The sequence below is a fragment of the Pongo pygmaeus genome, chromosome 13, assembly GCF_028885625.2.
Source record: "Pongo pygmaeus isolate AG05252 chromosome 13, NHGRI_mPonPyg2-v2.0_pri, whole genome shotgun sequence".
NCBI classification, from domain to species: Eukaryota; Metazoa; Chordata; class Mammalia; order Primates; family Hominidae; genus Pongo; species Pongo pygmaeus.
The window spans coordinates 123,639,386-123,661,546 of NC_072386.2; the positions used below are offsets into that span (position 1 = coordinate 123,639,386).

General features: G+C 41.5%; 1 protein-coding gene across 12 annotated transcripts in view; it reads right to left on the reverse strand.

Annotated features, from left to right (window-relative positions):
- The window catches only part of TSC1 (TSC complex subunit 1), a 54,186-nt gene extending 32,202 nt beyond the window's left edge, over positions 1-21,984 (reverse strand). For 2 of the 12 annotated variants that reach the window (XM_054500001.1, XM_054499993.1), the window contains exons 1-6: positions 21,190-21,442; positions 11,679-11,741; positions 5,422-5,607; positions 3,868-3,971; positions 2,260-2,412; positions 63-207 (exon numbers count right to left, since the gene is read on the reverse strand). In XM_054500001.1, coding sequence (XP_054355976.1) covers positions 63-207; positions 2,260-2,412; positions 3,868-3,971; positions 5,422-5,527 — 508 coding nt within the window. In that variant the 5' untranslated portion in view covers positions 5,528-5,607; positions 11,679-11,741; positions 21,190-21,442. Of the gene's footprint in view, positions 1-62; positions 208-2,259; positions 2,413-3,867; positions 3,972-5,421; positions 5,608-7,155; positions 7,236-11,678; positions 11,742-15,431; positions 15,451-20,126; positions 20,366-21,189; positions 21,443-21,841 lie in introns of those variants that run through there. The other 10 variants (XM_063650008.1, XM_063650011.1, XM_054499996.2 and 7 more) reach the window with 10 other exon arrangements.
- Between the last annotated feature and the right edge of the window lie 177 nt (positions 21,985-22,161).

Below are 22,161 nucleotides of genomic sequence, written 5' to 3' on the forward strand. Positions count from 1 at the left end.
ATTAATCAATAATGAAAGCATTCACCTCACAGGGCCCAATAGGTATATGAGGAGATCTGTACCTGGTTTCTTCAGGCACCATGATGATAGACGGCCAAAAATGTCAAAGAAATCAAGAAGATGCTGTTTCCCAGACTGTGGAATCATTGGTAGCATGGTTATCAACACCAAGACGCCTGTTGTGAGGACAACGACATCAGTGTCCATCTGCAGGAGAAAAGGTCAAACAGGAAACGTCTGTCAGGCACTGGCACCAGGATCGGCATTGTACAGTACATGAAGAGGCTCTAAACACTGAGAGAATCACAAATCACAAGTTGACTCACATACTCATTTCCCTATCCCTAAGGATTACTGAGGGGATAACATTCAAACAGACTCAACAGGAACACTGAGCCCCAACTCTACTGTAATGAGTCAGTGAGGACCATTTACAACACACCTATGCAAAGGCATCCGGGAGATGAGTTCAAACTTGACTTGGGGACACCTAAGTCCTAAAGCCTTAGGGTGCCCTGTTGATAGCACTTGGATGAAAACAAAAGGAGCCGCTTTTCAACAAAACACAGGAGCACTGCTCTGTTTTCATTCATTCAACCAAATCCTAAGATATTTACTTTTTGTTGATTAAAAAAAAAAACACTACACATTGACAAGTAACTTAACTATTTTTTAAAGAACTAAAAGAGAAGTATAATTGAAGGAGAAATTCATATAGCACTAACAAGTCAACTTAAAGGCTCACTTCAAAGCAGTATTTAGAGACCAGTAAATTAAAAAATATATATATGGAAACCTTTCAGCACGCCTATAGTTTAAATATTAAGTCAAATAAATAACTTCAGGCTAACTGAAGACACCGAACACCCAATGGATACTCAATCAACTCTGACTAGCTAGCTACAGCAGCTCCCCTGACCCATAATTAAATCATGAATGTTCGCCAGGTAGATGAAATTCAGATTTATGAAACAAGATATTAATCAAAAGACTACTATGTAGGTTAAGACGTCCATTATTCCTATTAGAATAGGAATCTATGAGTCTGGGAATAAAGTTTTAAATAGATTTTGATTTTTACATCAAGCATCAAGCCTTTCACTATGGAAGATACCCAGTAAGAATAACATATTGGTAGGAGAATTGAGAATATATGAGACTATATAATGATTCTCAGCAAAAAGAACTAGCCCTGATTTCATTTATCCTAACAGTCTAACTGAAGACTTATCCATGATTAATATTCAAAACTTATTCTTTTGGAAAAGATAAGTGTTTTGCAATCTGAACTAAATGATGTGCCTCAAAATTAGATTATATTCTCATCAATCCATTTAGATTATATTCTCACCAATCCATTAACTAGATTACATTCTCATCAATCCATTTGCTTAAAAAACATTAAGTTGTTAAAACTGTTCTATTTTTTCTGAATTAAATGCATGTTTTTATAATACCCTGCCGATGTGACTCCTTGGGACCCACCACTAGGGATAATAAAAGAGTTACCCTTCTTGGCAGACACAAAAATCAATTTGCATGGTGCTGTATCAGATGAATCCAATGGTACTGCCATCCTGGAACAAATACTATTGGATATTTTCATGTCTCTGTGAGGTATAGGCAGTTAATATTAACCACATTTTCTTATTTTATAGATAGAAAACAAGTCCAGGAACTAAAACACATTAAACAAATAACCCTGAGTATGGCTGCACGCCACTGTTAAAACTAAAACCATGAAGTTCTATTTAGATTTTGACTCCCTGTATAGAAAAATGCACTAAATTTAGTGCAAAAAAAATAGAATGCAACTTAGTAGAACTTACATCAACAAAGTCTTAATTATAGCTGCAACCAGACCATACTCCTAAATAGTTAACAGAAACTTTAAGCCATTTTTCTATTAGCTAAAAGATAATTTAGAAACAGGGATTCCCAAAAGATAATCCAGGATATTTTTAAATGAGAGAAGGCTAAATGATGATGAAATCAAGAGGTTTGGGATAATGTAACATTGAACCCATCTGATCGAAATTTTTCCATATTTGCGTGGACAAGGTATTCAATAGTCATAGTGATATATTTGAGAACTTACCAAGTACCAACTCTGGACAACGTTCTATTTGAGAAAAGCCAAATGCCCAGAAGGTTTTAAACTCTAAAAGTTAAAATCTAGCTTCCTTGCTTTAAGTTACTTAAAATTTCAGAAACTATACTCATAAATCCATTTCATTCAAATCCTTACAAACATCCTACCTTGAGACATTTTAGTAAAGAAGGCAAAAGAGGTGCTTGAGAGAGTTTATGCTTCCAAGATGGCTGCAGTCTTATGACATGACCCAGTAACGAGAGGATGGATAAACGAGTGGCAGCTTTGCCCACATATTCGTTAATCCTGTCCAAGAGGTGCTGAAAATGTAAAAGAACAAGGGAAATCCTCACATGAATGTATGAAGTTAACACAAATAAAGACAGCAATGATGTGCTCCAATCTCTCAAGTCTTGTCTCTAATGTAAAGCAAGGGTCATGCAGATAAAAGATCAAATTCAAGATTTTAAAAACCACGTTAGCAAACAAAACACTGCTGCATTTGGCCTGATAAAAGGCAGCCAGTTTGCAATTCATGAAAAAGGATCCTACAATACAAGTATGCAAAAAGGGGGAGACTTGTTCACAGTCCCTCAATAACCAATAGTCCCAAACTGTGATAGGTTATTGAAGCCACGAGGGGATCCTGCTGGAAGCAGCCAGTTATTGCTAGAGCAACCCAACCTACATGGTTTGGCCTCAAGTATCAATTAGGTAGTAGAAGTTACAATTCAGACCAGAGTAAATAAAAAAACAAGATGGGCCAGGCGCAGTGGCTCATGCCTGCAATCCCTGCACTTTGGGAGGCTGAGGCAGGAGGACAGCTTGAGGCCAGGAGTTCAAGGTTACAGTGAGCTATGATTGTGCCACCACGCTCCAGTCTAGGGAACAGAATGAGACCCCACCTCTTTAGAAAACAAAACAAAACAAGATGTACTGTAAAAGGCATGCAATACAAGGTCTTCAAATCCTGGGGAAGTTGCTCTCATATATACACTTAAGACTTACCAAAGTCTGCAATAACAATGCTTTATTAGCTACTTACTAAAAACAAAAGGAAAACATGAAGGAGCCCTCCAAGTGCCTGGTGCTAGGAAACAAGACTCATTAATTTGCCATGTTAGTCCTTTGTACTTGAAGCTTTTCCATATTGATAAAAGTCTAAAAATTCTATTCAAAGTATGGGTTGAAAGATGGGTATCTATGGGCCAAATCATCACTATACAATTATAGTACTGGAAATGTAAGATTTCTTTAAACAAGATCTTTTTTTTTTGAGACAGAGTTTCGCTCTTGTTGCCCTGGAGTGTAATGTTGCAATCTCAGGTCACTGCAACCTCCGCCTCCCAGGTTCAAGCGATTCTCCTGCCTCAGCTTCCTGAGTAGCTGAGATTATAGGTGCCCACCACCACGCCCAGCTAATTTTTTTTATTTTTTAGTAGAGACGGGGTTTCACTGTGTTGGCCAGGCTGGTCTCAAACTCGTGACCTCAGGCAATCCACCCGCCTCGGCCTCCTAAGGGGATTACAGGCGTGAGCCACCACACCCGGCCCAAACAAGATCTTTAACAGTCTCTGAAATATGTTTTATTTTGTAAACTTTTCAAGAATCATGGGTCCTACAAAGTAATTTTTATATATAAACTGTGAACAATGTCATCAGTGGCACACAGAAATCAAAAGAATAAGCTCAGGACAAGTTGCACAGTGGCCGTGCACAGAAGCTGTTGTACTCATGAAGAACATATGAAATGCCTATGATATTTCAGCCATTACCTTGTCATGTGGCTCTTGCAAGGTGGTCAGGATGTGCAATGCTGGCTGAGAGTTGGTTTCCAGGTAATAATCCACCAAGGTGTTTACAAGCATAGGACCACGGTCTAAATCAAGAAAAGGGCAATGGATGATACTTATTCCCCTTAACATCCTAAATTTACCTTACACAGCTTCCTGTCACAAAATCCAGAAAATGTTTCTTTATATGCTATTCTAAGTTTTATGCAGCATTACATTTCTGCCTTCTTAATTTAATAGGATATTCCAAGCTTATTTGCCTAAATATGCATAAAAACATACAAAGTCATTTTTATTGCTTTTTTTTTTTTTGAGATGGAGTCTCACTCTGTTGCCAGGCTGGAGTGCAGTGGCACAATATCAGCTCACTGCAACCTCTGCCTCCTGGCTTCAAGCAATTCTTGTGCCTCAGCCTCCCAAGTAGCTAGCTGGGATTACAGGCACCTGCCACCACGCCCAGCTAATTTTTGCATTTTTACTAGAGATGGGGTTTCACCACATTGGCCAACATGGTCTCAATCTCCTGACCTTGTGATCCACCCGCCTCGGCCTCCCCAAGTGCCGGGATTACAGGCATGAGCCGCCGCACCTGGCCCTTTATTGCTTTTTTAATTACAAAAAATAATCCATATCTACTGTTAAACATTAAGGCTATGTAAAAGTACATAAAATAAAAATGAAAGTGCTCCTCACCACCTGCCTCCCAACTCACTCTTCACAGATAAACACCCTTAAGTTTAGAGTGTGTCTCTTCAAACCCTTTTCTACTTGTATAACCACACGCACACAGCCCTCATGTCCACAGACACAGACACAGTTTGTGCATGTGTGTGTTTTTTCCACTGAACAGTGTGTTATAACCACCTTCCCATGTCAGCATCTATGGCCTATTTCATTTCTTTCCGTCCTCCTAGTGTTCCACTGCATGGCTCTACATAACTAATTTAACCATTCACCTACTGAAGGATACTTGGGTTTTTCCAATTTTTCACTATATTTCACTCAAAGCTGTAATAAGATACAGATTCTTATAAATGGCCCAAATGGTATGTGTTTTAAAATTGATGACTGATACTCCAAAAGGCTGAACATCAATTTATATTCCTGCTAACAGTGCCCATTTCTATATTCAATATTTAATTTTGCCAACCTGGTAAGCAAAAAAGGGTACTATTTAAATTTGTATTTCTCATATTAAAAAGAGGTTAAGCACTTTTCATATTAAAAACCACATATATGATTTACAGTTAAAGCGACATCTGGAATTTGCTTTAAAATATTTGGAGGGTGGGAGAGTCAGGGAGGAAAGAATTTGAAACTGGATTCATGGGGTTCACTGCATGATTCTTACTTCATGTGTGTGCATACTTGAGTATTTCCATAATTGAAAGTTTAAAACACATATAGATACTCTCTTTGGGTGTCTAAAAAACTCTTCAGAAGATGAAAACTAAAATGTATCAGCAGGATTCTAGTGGCTCTAAGTCAATCTCTTCTTTCTAGCAGATAAGCTAAAAAGGATATTATTTTGCTAACCAGAATTGAGGTTCTCTTTAAAGACAGCTGTCACGTCGTCCCGCACACCCAGCATGGGGGAGTCCAGCATGGCAAGAAGCTCCCCGACATTCGCTTGTTGGGCCATTCTCTCACTCGAAGGCGCTGTGCCGGCTCAAGGACGTGTGCTACAGGTTCTGAAGGTTCTTCATTGGGGCCACTAACAAACTGAGAAAAAGGAAGATGAACAGTCACTAAATGGCCCCATTTTTCTCCGTAAAAAAATATACCTGCAAGACAAACCAATGCATGTGTTCAATGTAATGGAAAGTTTGGCCAGAATTCACTGATTCAAACAGTGAGTACATTTAGCTGATAAAAGAAGATAAAGTGTATGAATAATTCTTTGGTGAGTTTATGAAGAGGGTTTCTACAAAATATAACAACCAGAAAGAAACCTTAAAAACTGATACCAGTCACAGCAACTTAATGATAGGATCAAATCTAAGTTTTATTCCTACTTCTGATTCTACCTTGGGTTTTGGCTAAGACCACATTTATATTTCAAATTATTGATCTAAAAAGCAGACAGTCTTTTTTCAGCAGAAGAACTAAATACATACTATTTCCTTCTTGACAGTCTCATCAATGGCTAAGAGTTAGTACAGCTGGTTAGGTCACAAGTCTGTTAAGTCCAACATCTAGCATAAACTGGGGATCACTTCTCTGTTTTAGCATATACCTCTCATCTGAGACATCTAATTGCACACCCAAATACCATTGGCTATAGGGAGGTATCCATAGATGGGATCATCAGGGCAAACCTTCAAAAACTCACCCTTCAAAACCCAAGCTCTCTATGGTAGTAGAGCAGCTGCTTTATCTTGATATACAAAAAGCAGCTCATTCCCCAAGTGTAACTATACACATTTATGATTTCTCCCCCACTTTGAGGCTGTATTTGTTAAAACAAGTAACAACAGTTATCATTCATAAGCACTGTACACCTTTTACAAACATCATTGTATATACTCCTAATATGACCACCATGTAATTGGCACTTTTGTCCCCATTGTACAGGGAGCAGAATGGAGATCAAGCCATTTGTTCTGTGTCACAAAGCTAGCAAGAGGCAAAACCAGAGGAGAAAAACTGATACTGGAACCTAGATATGCCTGACTCCAAAGCCCCAAGCCCTTAAGTGTCACACTAAGCTAACCTGCGGTTTTGATCATCACAGCAACTCTGTGATGTGATGTGATGTGATATGATGTGAGCAGGTACCATCCTTATTTTACACATGGGGATACGCATGCCCAAAAAGGATAAAACTTCCTTTTCTTTCAGTAAATGTAAGTAGCAGTTCTTAAGCTTCAATGTGCATCGAAACCACCTGGGATATTTGCTAGAAATGCAATACCTGGGCCCCTTCCAAAACTGTATTTTGGGCTCAGGAATCTATATTTTAATAAGCACTCCAGGTAATTCTTAAAGTGAGACACAAATTATTTTTGAGAAACACTATGATAAAGAAAAATCCAACTAAAGAGTTAAGCTGAGGCCGGATGTAGTGGCTGAGGCCAGGCATGGTGGCTCACGCTTGTAATCCCAGCACAGTGGGAGGCCAAGGCAGGCGGATCACCTAAGGTCAGGAGTTCGAGACCAACCTGGCCAACATGGTGAAGCCCCATCTCTACTAAAAATACAAAAATTAGCTGGTGTGGTGGCGTGCGCCTGTAGTCCCACCTACTCAGGAGGCTGAGACAGGAGAATCACCTGAGCCTGGGAGACGAAGGTTGCAGTGAGTCAAGGTCATGCCACTGCACTCCAGCCTGGGCAACAAAGCAAGACTCTGCCTCAAAAAAAAGAAAAGAAAGAAAAGAAAGAGATAAGTTCCTTCTGCAAGAATGCCAAATTTAAATTAGCAATGACCCCAAAAACTGCCAGGTATTAACTTGCTATCATCTATATTCTTATTTAATTACAATCTTGTGACATTCACTGATTTTGGCTCTTAGTAAGTTAGAAGTTCATTTATCAGAAAAATCAATTAAAATGTCTAAATGCCTTTTTGATACCATGATATAGGAAGTTGCTGACTCATATCTATAAATAAAAATCTTACAAGTAAATCACATAGGAAGTTAATTTCAAAGGGCTCCAAAATGTGAGACCACCGTTGGTAAGATTCTACCATAAAAGTTCAAAACCAAAAAGCGATTAGTATGGTATCAGGTACATATAAACACTCACTGCATAGTACCTGTATATTATCATAAAAAATACCAGTAAAAATCTTTGGGCCACCACTTTCAAGATGACTTTTTAATGGCACACTTGTCTAGCTAACCCCCACGTTGATTTCTGCTTCAGGTAAATCACAAATGATTCTCAATTAGTGACAAAGAATGTTGTTCATAAATTTAAAAGTATCTTGTTCCTAAGTTTGGTTTTGTTTCAATAAAATTGTTACTTACCTACTATCTGTCTAGGGAGACTCTGAGTTTGCCTTCTGTGTAGTCAGAAGACGATAATGTCAGATCTGGTCCTCCAAATGCAGGCAGCCCCAGAGCCCGGAGTGACATGAGCTCAATTTTAAACAAAGATGGCGCCCATCCAGTCAACTTGGCGACAATGTGGGCTAATCAGCTTGGGCTACCTAGCTTGTTTTTCCATTTGCAAAGTAAGGTTTTATTCTAAAACACATTAGAAACACATTTTGGCAACAAGTTTTTCTCTCTGGTTCCAAAATCCTACTGTCGGCCGCGTTGGTGGTATAGTGGTGAGCATAGCTGCCTTCCAAAATTCTACTGTTTACCATAGTTTTTAATCTCCAGGAAAAATATAAACATTGGGTTTTATGTGAGATTCTTTGCATAAGTGGCTCAAGTTCAAGCATTTTTGACATTCTAAAAAGCCCTCCTAAGAGTTAAATCATAGCTTTTGGAATCAGTCCCACAACTAGAATATCTCCTTTTTAAGCGCATTCAAACATTTGAGGGTCTGCAGTAAGTGCAAGGTGTTAAGTAGGTAAAACAGATTTAGCCAGTGCAATGAAGAATTATATGTTTTATAGCAGAAAAAAAGACATGGTTCAATATGTGCACAAAAAAGGGGAAGAAACCAGCCCAACTGGGACTCAGTCAGGGGTGGTGGTAGTGGTGGATGAAATGTACACATGTTAAACACACTTTACAGCCTATAGAAGACTGGCTGAGAAAAGTCAATTAAAGATTAGCACCACAGACACAATGAAGCATCAGTGTGTTAGCCACTAAAGTCTCTAGCCATAAGTCTCTTTTCCATTTTGGAAGTAACTCACCATAGAAAATAGCCATACAGGAGAAGTTAAAAGACAGCAACTGGGTGAATGAATTTCTGTATCCTATATGCTAAAGCAACATTCCATTTAGTTTAATATTATCTTTAGTGGCCACATACAGTACACAGTACAGTGCTGTAGATGATGCTAGTCATATTCAGAAGGCATGACCTTCAAGGCCAATCTCCACTCCAAAATCCATCACTCTGCCATCTTCTGGATCTCAGTAAAAGGCACTACCATCAGTCTAAAGCAAACACCCAGGTGACTCCTTGACTCTTTCACCACCCCCACCACCATATCTAATCCATCAGCAAACCCTTTGCTATCACCTCAGTCGAAGCCCCCATCATCTCTCAGAGACAAGGGAGCAGCAGCCCCCCTCACTACACTCCTTGCTTGTATTCATGCTACCCTACAAAATTCATTTGCCACCAAATAACCACAAGAGGCACTGAGATATAAACTTCAGAATCTCACTCCTCTGTTTAAAATCATCCAATGGCTTCCCATGGAATTAATAAGAGCCAATAACATTATGGAACTTATGAAACTCATGAGTAGCCTACAAGGCCTCATAAGATCCAGCCAGTTATTAACCTCCAAACCCCTCTCTGCCTCTTCATTCCTCTGCTCTAGTCCCAGTCTTCCCAAACACAGGAATACTGGTTCTTTCTTGCTCAAGGCCTTTGCACCTGCTGTTCCCTCTATGCATGAAACACTCTTCTCCCACATCCTTGCATAGCTGACTGTCTCGCAGGTATCTGATGGGCCTCCCCCTGACCACCCAATCTAAAGCAGCAGGGAGGTTCTTAGTCATCACTTTTCAATAAAAGATACTTTGTAATTCATGAGAAACCTTGAACTAAGTTTAAACTATACAACTAGTAACCAGATTTGATCCAACAATACTTATGATCTCAAAAAACATGGAAAGCAGGGATCTGCCAAAGTTCAGTTTCAGTCTCTATATACTCAGCCAAAATCTGGTGGCTGTCTGGCTTTGGTGTTTTTTTGTTTGTTTTTAATTGAGACAGAGTCTCACTCTGTCACTCAGGCTGGAGTGCAATGGCACAATCTTGGCCCACTGCAACCTCCATCTCCTGGGTTCAAGCGATTCTCCTGCCTCAGCCTCCCGAGTAGCTGAGATTATAGGTGCGCACCACCATGGCTGGCTAATTTTTGTATTTTTCATAGAGATGGGGTTTTACCATGTTGGCCAGGCTGGTCTCGAACTCCTGACCTCAGGTGATCCTCCCACCTTGGCCTCCCAAAGTGCTGGGATTACAGGTGTGAGCCACCACACCTGGTCAAAAATGTCTTAATAATGAGGACAAAAGTATAAACAACAGTACCCCATGAAAAAAGAAAAATGCTATTAAAAGCTGGGGTTTTTTGTTTCAAAATAAGAATAATTGCTAAAGGTGGCCAACAATTTTTAGTAATTGAAGAGTAAGGATCTTTGAGGCTTGCCAAGCTATGAATCCCAGGTACAAAGTTCCTTCCAGAAAACCATCTACCAGAAACTTTCCTGAATTCTGCTTTGTCCAAAAATGTTCCCAATGACGCTGTGTGCCAGTTGAGATATTACACATGTGACACAGTGACCACAGGAGTAACCTAGCAGCCAGTAGTGCCCACAAAGTATTTTTCCTATATTAAAATTTCGAACTTCTAAAATCTGACTTCTAAAATGCAATACAATTACTATCATGAAAAATGTTTAATAAAATTTGAGATTTACTTCTGTATCCCAGAATTTACATTTTGTGATGGTGATATTTAGCTTGGGGACCTCAATGATTTGAACACTTAACCATTTGACTTTGGGTTCAAATTCATATACAGTGGACTTCTAAAAAAGGGACAGTGTGAAGTACACACAAAAACACTGAAAATGAAAAATCAAACTCAGAAAACTTTCCCTACTTGAGAACAATACTTAACTTTTGACAGTCTACAATTTGTATCAAGACCCTACTTATGAACCAGTGTAGAGCTGTAAGACAAAAATCCCTACCTTATTTTACAATTCCTATGACAGAGGTGAGGCAGACAGTGACAGAATACACTAAACAGCAACCACTGAGCCTTGGCATGAGTCACAGAGCTGTCCATGTACAAAGACAGCAGACCAAGCACCTCCCATCTTCCCTACACCCTTCCTATACACAACTGTGTTGCGCTTGGCACTATTACTGCTAAACCAAAATTACAGTTCAGTGATCAGTTAAGTCACTAAGAGGAAATTCCATCCATGGAAATGCCGGTGCCTCAACATTAATGAAGGATATATTCTGAGACAGCATCCTCCAATTCCTAAAAACTACTATAGCATATAATTTATCCCCCAAAATTAATTTAAAGCAACAGATATAGCCATGTTAAGATGCAAATGGTCACTCACCAGCTCAAGGGTTCTCAGCCCAGGATGTACAATAGAATCACCTGGAGAGCTTACAGAAACTCTGGAGCAGGTTAACTAAGGGGTGGAATCCAGACATCACATTTGGTTTGTTTTTATAAATCTATGCAGATTTCTAAGGTGCAGCCAGGGTTAAGAATGTCTGCACTAGTTAAATGACTTGTGCCAGCACACAGGCTTTAATTTAATGAAGTGGTCACAACCAAACTTTGCTGCTGAACAGAGCTGAATTGAGTCCACCAAGTACCAGCTATACGTCTTTAGGAAAATTACATGACATCTTCGAACCCGAATCCTCACCTGTAAAATGGTGAAACACCAAAAGTGTGGCTGTGAAGAAGAAAAGTAATGCATGTAATGCACTTTGCACAGTGTCAGGCACTGAATAAGCAACTAATAATCATCAGTAATGTGACTAATTACTTCATGCCATAGATGGTCCAGTTCCTGGCAAGTAGCTAAAACTGTAAATGTTAAATCCCTGAATGCACAACCATGGGCAAGATAATTCCCTCCCATCTTCCTCTAACCACTGGCCTGGTTATAGCTTACCTGTTCTAGGGACAACTGGTACTTCAGTTTCCAGTGCTGTCAACCTGGTGTCTTTCATGGTCACTGAAGGAAGAAAACATATGTACAATGAAGCAAAATCCCAGATGTAATCAGAAGCGAGTTAGGGGTTCATCTGGCACAAACTTCTTCCTCCTCTGTCCCTGACAGGTGGCCACTACATTTCCACTGGAATGAACACTCATAATCATTGGAAGCACGTGCCTCTCCCCGTCTACATTTCTGAACAGCTGGTTGCTGGAAAATTCTTTATATTGTGCTGAACTTGTAATCTCTGTCTTTTGTTAATGTCTGTTAGAGGTATAAATGAATGGGCAGGATAGGCCCTAGAATTAGAGAGTTCTGGGTTAAAATCCAAGCTCTGCAACTTACTAGCTGTGTAACATTTAGCTATTTATCTTAAGTCTCCAATGTCTAACTGTAAGTTACCTCGTCTGTAAAGTTAGAATAATGATGGCATCAAGCTCACAAGGCTTGTGGGGATTACACGAGATGATGCATCCTATTGCCCTCGGCACAGCACGGGGCACACCGAAGTTACTGGAGGAGCCATGTGAGGCAGGTCCAGGACAGCGAGAGGCACAAAGCACTGAGTGGGCCTGCAGGGCCTCACCGCCTGCCAAAGTCCCCACAGTCCTCACCCCTCCCCAACCCTCCCCACCACCTTGACTCACTGGCCTTTCAGTTCCTTGGCCAAGCCACATGCTCCCCATTCCTGAGCCTAAGAGAGTCTACCTTTGGCTCCTCCTAAACTCACTCTTCATCCTTAAAATCTCAGCTTAAATGCTCACTTCCTCAGAGAAGCCCTCCTAGGCCTCTACTTGCCTCCCACTTCCACCTTCCAGACTAGGTTAGGTCCCCTGTTATACTCTTGCAGCCTATATTTCTTGTGTCACTTACCACAACCCAATTAAATAAGCTTGATTAATTACTGAACATGTCTCCTTCACTAGACGTTATATCCAGGGAGAGACTGCAGCTTACTTAGTACCGTATTTCAAGCAGCTACCATGGTGTCTGGCACTTCTTGATTGAATGACTAGAAGTTAAAATCTTTCTTTTATTTTCTTTTTCTTTCTTTCTTTTCTTTCTCTCTCTCTTTCTCTCTTTCTTTTTTAGAGACAGGGTCTCACTCTTAGGCTAGAGTACAGTGGAGCCATCATAGCTCACTGCAACCTCAAACTCCTAGGCTCAAGTGATCCTCCCACCTCAGCCTCCCGAGTAGCTAGGAATACAGACACACACCACCAGGCCCAACTAATTGTTTTTTTTCAGTTTTAAAGATGGGATCTCACTATGTTGCCCAGGCTGTTCCCAAACTCCTAGCCTCACGCAATCCTCCCACCAAGGCTTCCCAAGGTGCTAGTACTACAGACATGAGCCACTGCACCTGGCCAGTATTTCTTAAATAAACCTGCAAAGCCTAATTCTGCCTTCAGGCAGCATGACTTAAGTCTACTACAAAAGAGACATAAAATATTTGTGAACAGCTATCATTTTTCTATTTTCTTCCCCCTTTTACCCTACTTTCTGTCCAAATTAACGTGTATTAAATATCCATGTTAAATGAGTATATATAAATACATTTTCATTTGCTTTTAAAATATGGGTTCTTCAAACTATATTTAGGTACAATCTGATCACTAGATTGTAAACTCCATGAGGACAGGAACCATCTGGGACACCTAGGGCCTATCCTGGCACCTGGCACACAAGAGGCAAACACACCCTGCTCAGATCAGGTAAGATTTAATCAGCTTCTTTGGCAGCCATTCCAGAGTTGAATAGAGTATGAAAGCTGAGCCTCATATACTATGGACACCTAATTACCCTAAACATGGAAAAAAACTTGAACCAAGTTCTTAAATGTACAGCCATGGCCAAAGTCAAACTAGTGGACTGAGGAACTCTCTAACAATTAAAATCGCTTTTTCCAGATGACAGGGTAATTATATTTCCACGTGGAACACATTCCAGACATTAAACTCCACTGGTCTCTTCAGTGGCACCTGCAAGCCTGTGAACAGTGCTGCAGGCAGGCTGGCCCTCCAGAAAAGACGGATCATACCATTCTGACAGGGAGTGCTTGCCTGGCCACACTCACTGCAAGTCACAGGGTTTGAATTAAAGTGCAGGAGCCCAGGCCAGGTGTGGTGGCTCACGCCTGTAATCCCAGCACTTTGGGAGGCCAAGGTGGGAGGATCACCTGGGGTCGGGAGTTTGAGACCAACCTAACCAACATGGAGAAACCCCGTCTCTACTGAAAATACAAAACTAGCCGGGCGTGGTGGCACATGCCTGTAATCCCAGCTACTCGGGAGGCTAAGGCAGAAGAATTGCTTGAACCCAGGAGGTGGAGGGTGCAATGAGTCGAGATCGTGCCACTGCACTCCAGCCTGGGCAACAAGAGCAAAACTCCGTCTCAAAATAAATAGATAAATAAATAAAGTGCAAGAGCCTCTAATCTTAAAATCAGAATCTTAAAATGAGCAGTTAGTCCAGTGAGTCATATAGACTTCCTCTTGCGACTAATCCGGGTTGGACATTTTACCTGAAAAGAAATATCTAAGGCAAGGGTAAAATTAGGATCTACACCAGATGAGATCCTGTAGACTGCCCAGCCACAACCCGTCCTACATAAAGGCCCTATTCTAGGAAAGCAGAGTGGTTTTGTTGTTGGTGGTTGGTTTTTTTGTTTTGTTTTTTTGAGATAGTGCCCTGCTCTGTCGCTCAGGCTGGAGTTCAGTGGCCTAATCATGACTCACGGTTCACTGCGACCTTCGCCTCCCAGGCTCAAGCAATCATCCCACCTCAACCTCCCAAGTAGCTGGGAATACAGGCACGCACCACCATGCCCAGCTAATTTTTGTATTTTTTTGTAGAGACCGGGTCTCCCTAAGTCGCCCAGACTGGTCTAGAACTCCTGGACTCAAGTGATCCACCCACCTTGGCCTCCCATAGTGCTGAGGTTACAGGCGTGAGCCCCCACCCCCTGCCAAGCAGAGTGTTTTTGTCCAATGCTCAATGTTAAGACTTTTAACTTCTTTATTACTGCACTAAAAATGATAATGGTACTAAATTGGTAGCAATTTTATGTTGGTATGTCAAAGGCTACCTACTATTCTACTTTTATTTATATTTTTAAGTGTTTATTGACTTATTCATTTGTATTTCAATCCTGCCCTATGGGGGTACTACAAGGCATAATCACTCTGGTCAGTAAAGTCAGATGTGATCTGTGAACCTCCTGAGGGGAAGGGAGGAATGCAGATGGAAACACCTGGCAGAGCAGAACACCAGTGTCAATCCACGTCCTTATCTTCGAAAGCCAAATTTAAAAAGAAACCTGCCTCCAGATCTAGACTTTTTTCCCTTTCATATTTGACCCAAAAGTTGTGTTCTCACTTATGTTCATCATTATAACTTCACTTCTATAAGCAATCTTTCTGAATAAAATGTAGGTTTGAGGAAGAAGATACGGGCTCTGTGTTTAAGTATTTTGAGATGAAACAGAAGGCACATAGGTCAATCTGTTTTCACTGTTCATCTTAACTAATATCATTCTTTAGGTGTTTACAGACAGATGGCTTATATGCCTAGGATTACACATGAACTCTAGCCTAACAGCCATGGACAGCTGTCATTAGCAGGACCCGTATGCCTTTTTTTTCACATTATCTCTGCCCTAGCCAAGATGCATTATGAGCTGTGAGAGAGCCAAGAGTACATACATACCTTCTGAAAATACTAGTGGCAGATACCCAAGATGTCTTTAGAATGGATTTATCTGAAATTACAGGTGAATATTCGAATTTTTCAAAAACAAGTGCTGTGATATGTGGCCTAGACACTACCCTCTACGACTCCTCAGGACTGTATGTAACATAAAATAGGTGACCGCATATCAATTTGCCTAAGATAATTTTGTACACATTTGTCTATGATGTAAAAATGTACTGCATGTGTAAATGAAGGCAGATGTCTCTTCACTATAACTTGTTTTCTATATTCAATTTTTTATCCATAAAAATTCAAGGACAATTCAGACACAGGTCCAGGCATGGATAGACTATTTTATTATCAGGTACAGTTAGATAGAGCAGAAATGTTGCACTGTTAGGTTAATGTTCTGCTCTGGCTCAGGAACTCTCAGGTGACTTCTTAGGGTAATATTCTATCAAGTGAACCAAGATGCCTTCAGCACAAATGCATCTAAAAAGGGTAAGATACTTGCTCCCATTCTCTCTTCCTATCAGTGCCTAGAAGGAAGGAAAAAAGGGTAGGAAATAACTACTTACTATGTGAGTGTAAAACAGCTGATGGTAAAACCTGCCAACATGTATAGTCACGTGTGATTGAAAAGGTCTTAGTAGTTGGAGTCCCCCTCAAGGACAAACTGGGGCAGGAGAGCTCCAACTTGCCAGATTCTTCATTCAGAATTTCTGCCATTAGGGGCCTTGATGGATGGTTTGCTAAAGCTTATAGCCTATCCGAAAGGTGAAGAACCTTCTAGTAACTTGAGTGTAAGGCCAGAGCTTGATTTTGGTAAGGCGTATCTCTTCAATAAATAATGCTTATGTTTTGACTTTCTATTAACATGAACAACATTATTTACTAAGATAATACAGGCCAAACAGATACCATGTATATTTCAAAAAGACACTATGCAGAGCTTCTCCTAAGAGAAATATAAGCAAACTGTGAGATATCTTTAGGTTTCAGGTTTATAGGACCAAAATAGAAGTATTCTAGGGAAGAAGGGTATAGTTTGATAGTCTAGGGCAGTGGTTCTCAAAATGTGGTCCTGGCACCACGAGCAGGAGCCTGGGTATTTGTTAGAAATGTAAATTCTCAGGCCTTTCCCCAGATCTCTGAATTAGATACTTTGGGGGTGGGGTCTTCTAGGTAATTCTGATGTCCACTAAAGGTTCAGAACCACTGGTCTAGGAAAAAGAAGGATGAAGGTAAAAAACATTCATTCATTAATATACCTCCTTTGAGGTTCAAAAGGAAAAAAATATATATAGTGCATAAACCTTGGGAAAAAGGCCCAGTGGAATTCTGCCAGGTGCTAAAGGTACCAGCACAGACCAAATGCCAAGCCTGACAAGCACTTAGCAGGTTACATACCTGCGTACACCACAGAAATTTAACAAAGTAATTTATAACCCAGACAGTACATAACGCCACCTTCTGACTTGGGCCTTTCCTGACTACCAGTTAAAAAAAAAAAAATGTTTTTAATAAAGCCTAAGTCCATTTTTAGAGCAGTAATCTATCTAAAATGATCAGCTGGGTTTCAAGCTGGGTCCACAAAGTACCTGAAGCCATATCCAAAATCCCATGTCTGTATGAATTTTTTTGGTGATGATGGGACATAAAGGGTAGAAGAGAAATTTGGTCCATAGCTTCCCACAGATTTTCAGAGGGCAACTGAGTCCACACACCTTCCTACCACCACCAAAGTTAAGAACCACTGACCTGACCAGTGAGTTAATTTATGAGGTCAGCAGATGAAGCAGTCTATCACAGTGGAAGACTAAATGTTTGGGCTGTGGAGTCAACCAAAAAGGTTCATATCCCAGCTCAGCCACTGAATAAGTGACTTTAGGCAACTTACTCTAAGCCTGTTTCCTCTTCCTATCCTGCCTCTTAAGGCTGTAAGAAGTTAATGGGGTATCAGACATGTAAAATACCACAGTGTTTGGCACATGAGTACTCAAAAAATATAAACTTTATTATAACAATATTACTACTTCACAAAAATGGACTGCTGGGTACATAATGCTTAGCAGTCTATCCATTTAACAACTGGTATTTGAAACATTGATAAAACCATTGTATAACTTAAAATGGATACAGTTCAAGTTTGTTACTACATTCTGTGAACTACTCAAAGTAGCAGAGTCTTAATGATTGCAGACATTAAGGTCACTGCCTCTGTTCTTCCTACAGCTCCCCTCTGTGTCTTCCATCACATCACCAACAGAAGGGCAAAACTGTCCTTTGTTACTCCAACACTTCTGGGCCTCTACTGCCATTATATTTACTTAAGAGAGTGACCTGTGAGTTGTAGGGCAGTAACTACTATGCTTTATTTTGGACTAAAGCATGGTTTTTAAGACATTTTACTTATTAGATGTAAATCTGAATTCAATCAACCATAAAAAGTATTGTTATCTTTTGCTGATTCCCTGTTCATAATAAAAGTTAGCACTGAATGAAAGAAAGGACAAGAAGAAACTGACAAGGTCCTGAGACAGTGTATTTTATACACAGTATGTAAAATTTGCATTTTTATTCTCTCCCATGAAAACAGACATAATTTCTAGCAACTACAAGCTTAAAAAGTAAACCAGAGAAAAGAATAATCTCAAACTGCTGACAGTTTACCTCTTTCAGATGAATTTAAATGGAGAATGAGTATTTCATGCTACCCAAATTATATTAGTTACCAATTCATGATCTGAGGTTAAAAAAAACAGTGTTTGAGTGTATACTACATATACACATTTCAAGCAAACAGCCACAGATTTTAATGCTATTAAGTACACTTTTCTTTCATGCCTTCAGCTACTTAAATGACAAAACCAATGCAGACTAACCTTTCAGAGATTTATAATATGGGAAACTTATAGGGAATTACCTTTTTAAAAAGTATTGATGTAAAGGAAAGGATAAATGATAAACAGATCTTCATCCAACAAGGTAGGCTCAAAGTCACCAATTTGCTTGGTTTTTATAAAACCATTAACATGTTGACTCAATCGATTTAGTCAGAATGTTTAAATGACACCCCAAAGGACTTTAAATCACAGAAATGTAGGCCTAGAAATACTCATTAAATTACATTCCAACTTTTACTTCACAGATGAAGACACTGAGGCTCACAGAACTTTAGTGACCCACTGAAGGTCAAAAGCTATCTGACTCTTTAGAAAAGCCTGAAATGGTTGAGATATTGCTGTATTTGGCTCATCAGCATTCAAGAATATCCAATTAATTCCAGGAAAAGCTAATTTTAGTTCACTATGGCCCTGGAACCCAGAAATAAACATACCTGCAGCCTAACAAACTTCAAATGAAGACAGAGCTATAAGAACAAGTCAGCTCTAATTCAAAGCCCAAAATTCACCCAACACTACACAAATAAAAGGCTACAAGCTATTTTAAGAAATACCTCTGCGACAAATAATAAATGAAAATAGCCAGATTGATACTTGAAGCCAGTGGTCCTCAACCTCTGGTGCACATAAGAATCAGTCTTCTTCCAAAATATATACACAAGGTGTCCGAATATGTAGGTCTACCTAGTATAGTGCCAAATATCTGTACATCAAGGTTCTCATGAGCACTAGGGTTTCAGATCTCTTGTTTCCAGCAAGTTCATTATTCTGCAAACATTACATATAGAGGTCTATATTAGATTTGCCCTAGTAAAACTGTTAAGTTTCATCTCACCCATGAAACCAGGCATGCACAGAAGGCACCATACTACACCACAACAGTAGCAGTATCAGTTTTTACTCTTAACCCAGTGAGGAAGAGGACAACTGAGTCACAGGACCTGAAGCACTCTAATTTTATGGAAAAAAGAAGGCTGGTAGCCACCTGCTTTCTAACCAGGAATTAAGGAACATACCAAGTGTTTATGACACCAGGAAATGCATGCAGCAGAGAAAGTTTACATCATCTGCCCTTCTAGGCACATGATGTAAGAGTGTTTTGGATAAGATATTAACTTTAGTAAGAGGATATTTTCCGTTTACGTCTTCTATAAATACTCCTTAAGTTTACACCAGGTGGTTAGAGGAAGATTCTGCAGCTCCCTAGGGCAATAGCAAAGAATGTCTCAGTGTTTCTGAGGAGCCTCATTTGCCTGATGCATGACTGTTAAAGGTGCATTTCCCTACACAACCCTAAATCAGTTTTCACATTTGCATATTCCAGGTTTACTCAGGAATGCTCAATTTAAGAATCACAGGTGGTTGCTCGGTAAATCAAAGGCTCCCCAAAGATTAGGTTTTATAATGCTTCCTGAAATTTACAGCTCCACTTTGCCAGCCTGTTTGAATTCAGATGACTCCAAGTTGATCCCAAAATTACAAATCAAAGTATCTCAGAAGAGTATTATTCTATTTTAGCACTTTTATAGCTTACTCTATGCAACGTGAAGTGCTATTTGTATGCTTTCTATTAGAAAAAAAAGCCAGCAAGGATTTTATCAGGACTTCTTTCTGCAGTAAACTCATCAGTTTTATTAAACTATCAAATACTTTTTAGCCTAATTTAGACTAACAAGTTTACATGCACAACACTACCATCCCAAACAAAAGCTAAGGCGGATAAGCCAAGTGCATCCCCCCACTTCAACATTAAACAGACACACGTGCATTAACCTTGGCTAAATGATAAATTTTAATCACTTACAGGCCAGCTTTGATCAAATAACAGATAAATTTAAGAGTCATATCTTTGGAGTCAGTCAGATCCCAGCAGTTCCAGTCCTGGCTCAGATACAATTGGGGTGTGATCTTAGGCAAAGTACCCTGTTCTCTCCGGGCCTCAGTTTCTTCATTTGAGAAGATTGGAGGTGTTAACAGTGGCTGCCTCTTCTCTTTGTCGTGAGGACCAAAGGAGATAATGACTGCCAAGCACTTCCACAGTGCCTGGCACACAGAGAGCACTCCATTAACGTTAGCTGTTGGACCGCGTCCCCTCCCAAGTCCCCACCACACATCCAAAACACACAAAGCAAAACTCCAACAGGAAACACAAAGAAAGAGCTTTAATTCTACAAGGTCCCTCCGACTGCAGGCTCTTCATCCTCCAGTTCCTCAAATGAATGAATGAACGCCTAGGAGGGGCTCTGCAAATAGCTGTCTCTTAGGAATCCCCTTTGCCGACTTTAAGGTAACTGTCTTTCACCATCAATTAAACACCCACAAGTACACCCAGAGCGAGTCATGCAAATTTCAGCGGAGACACCGAGTCCAGGCGAGTCCTTGATCCCCACAGGCAACCTCCATTCATTCTCCACGCCCCTCTACCCCGACCCCTCTCTTTAAGATCTGGGACTAGCCCCACCCTCGCGACCCTTCCCCTCCCGCCAAGCGTCTCTACCCCGCCCTCTGCACCTAGCGTGAACCTGTCACCCCACCAAGTGAGGGGCTGACGAAGGGGCCCTCCTCACCCCTGCCCGAGGGACCGAGGCCCGGGGTGCAGCCGTCCCCTCGGGGGCCAAGGAGGGGCGAAGTGCTCGGTCCGGCTCGCCTCTCCTCCCCAGGGACCCGCCAGTCCCGGCCGGGCCAGCCGGAGATAGCGTGTAATAAGAGGTAGGGGAGAGCTCTCCGAACCCCCCTTCCCCGGGATCCCTACCAAGCAAGTGAACCTCTTGCTCCAGCCCTTCCGAGCCTCCCCGACTGGAGTCATGGTGCCGGGGCTGCCCCAGGAAGCCCCCATAAAAAGGAGGGGGAGACACCCCCATACTCACCTACCGTCTCCTCCCCCTCAGCTGTTTACCTCACAGTCCCTCCAGCCTACAGGGCGCCGCCATCTTGGACGTACAGCACCTCCCCCGTCGTGAAAGGGCCAAGGCCGACGGCGGCCTCCGCCACGAAAAAGAGTCCCTCCCCCCAACCACCGGACCTCCCCTCCTTCTCGAAAGGAAGGACAGACGGCCGCGCTCGGCAGCCCCGCCGGAAGGAAGAGGCTCTTCCACTCACAACTGACGATGCGAGTTGGACAAGAAAAAAAAGCAAGGAGGGTTTTTATAGGGGGGCGGGGCCGGGCGGAAGGATCCGAAAGCAGGCTGCTAGGAGATCTTGTGACTCCGCGAAGGAGGCAAAAAGAAGGGCCGGCGCGGCGGGAGGAGCCACGCGAGAGCCCGAGGGGGTGGGGCGGGAGGTCACGTGACTGGCGGGCGTGGGGGACACGGCGGAGAGGCGTAAACAAGCTGGTGGCGGCTGGGTGTGGTTGGAGCGCCCTACCCCTTGTCCCCCGAGTCGTTTCTGCCCTTCGTTTGCCTGGCGCCCCCCGAGGGTCTCTCTGTGGGCAGCCACAGAGCAGCGATCCTGTTTCCCAAGGAGCTGCTGGGGCCCGCGTGGGTGAAGGGCCTGCTTGGGAGCCTTGGAGTTGCAGCTCACCTGGGAAGGGGCGCAAAGCTGGGGGCCAGGGCAGCCCTCCTTCCTGGGCTAAACATTTTCAGAAGCCCGCCTCCGGGATTGCGGGGGACCCCCCTGGCTTCTGCCTTCAAGTAGCTCACACTTCACACCTAGTCATGACATCTAGGGAAAACCAGCCCTAATAGGAGACAGCTTGAAAATCAGAACGCCTTATTGCGTTTCCTGCTGAAACAAGGCTTTAAGTCTTCCAAGCTTCAATTTCTTCCTCTGTGAAATGGGCATAATGACATCTGTGACGTGAAGAATCAAGGAGATGAAGTATGGACAGCATTTAGCCCAGA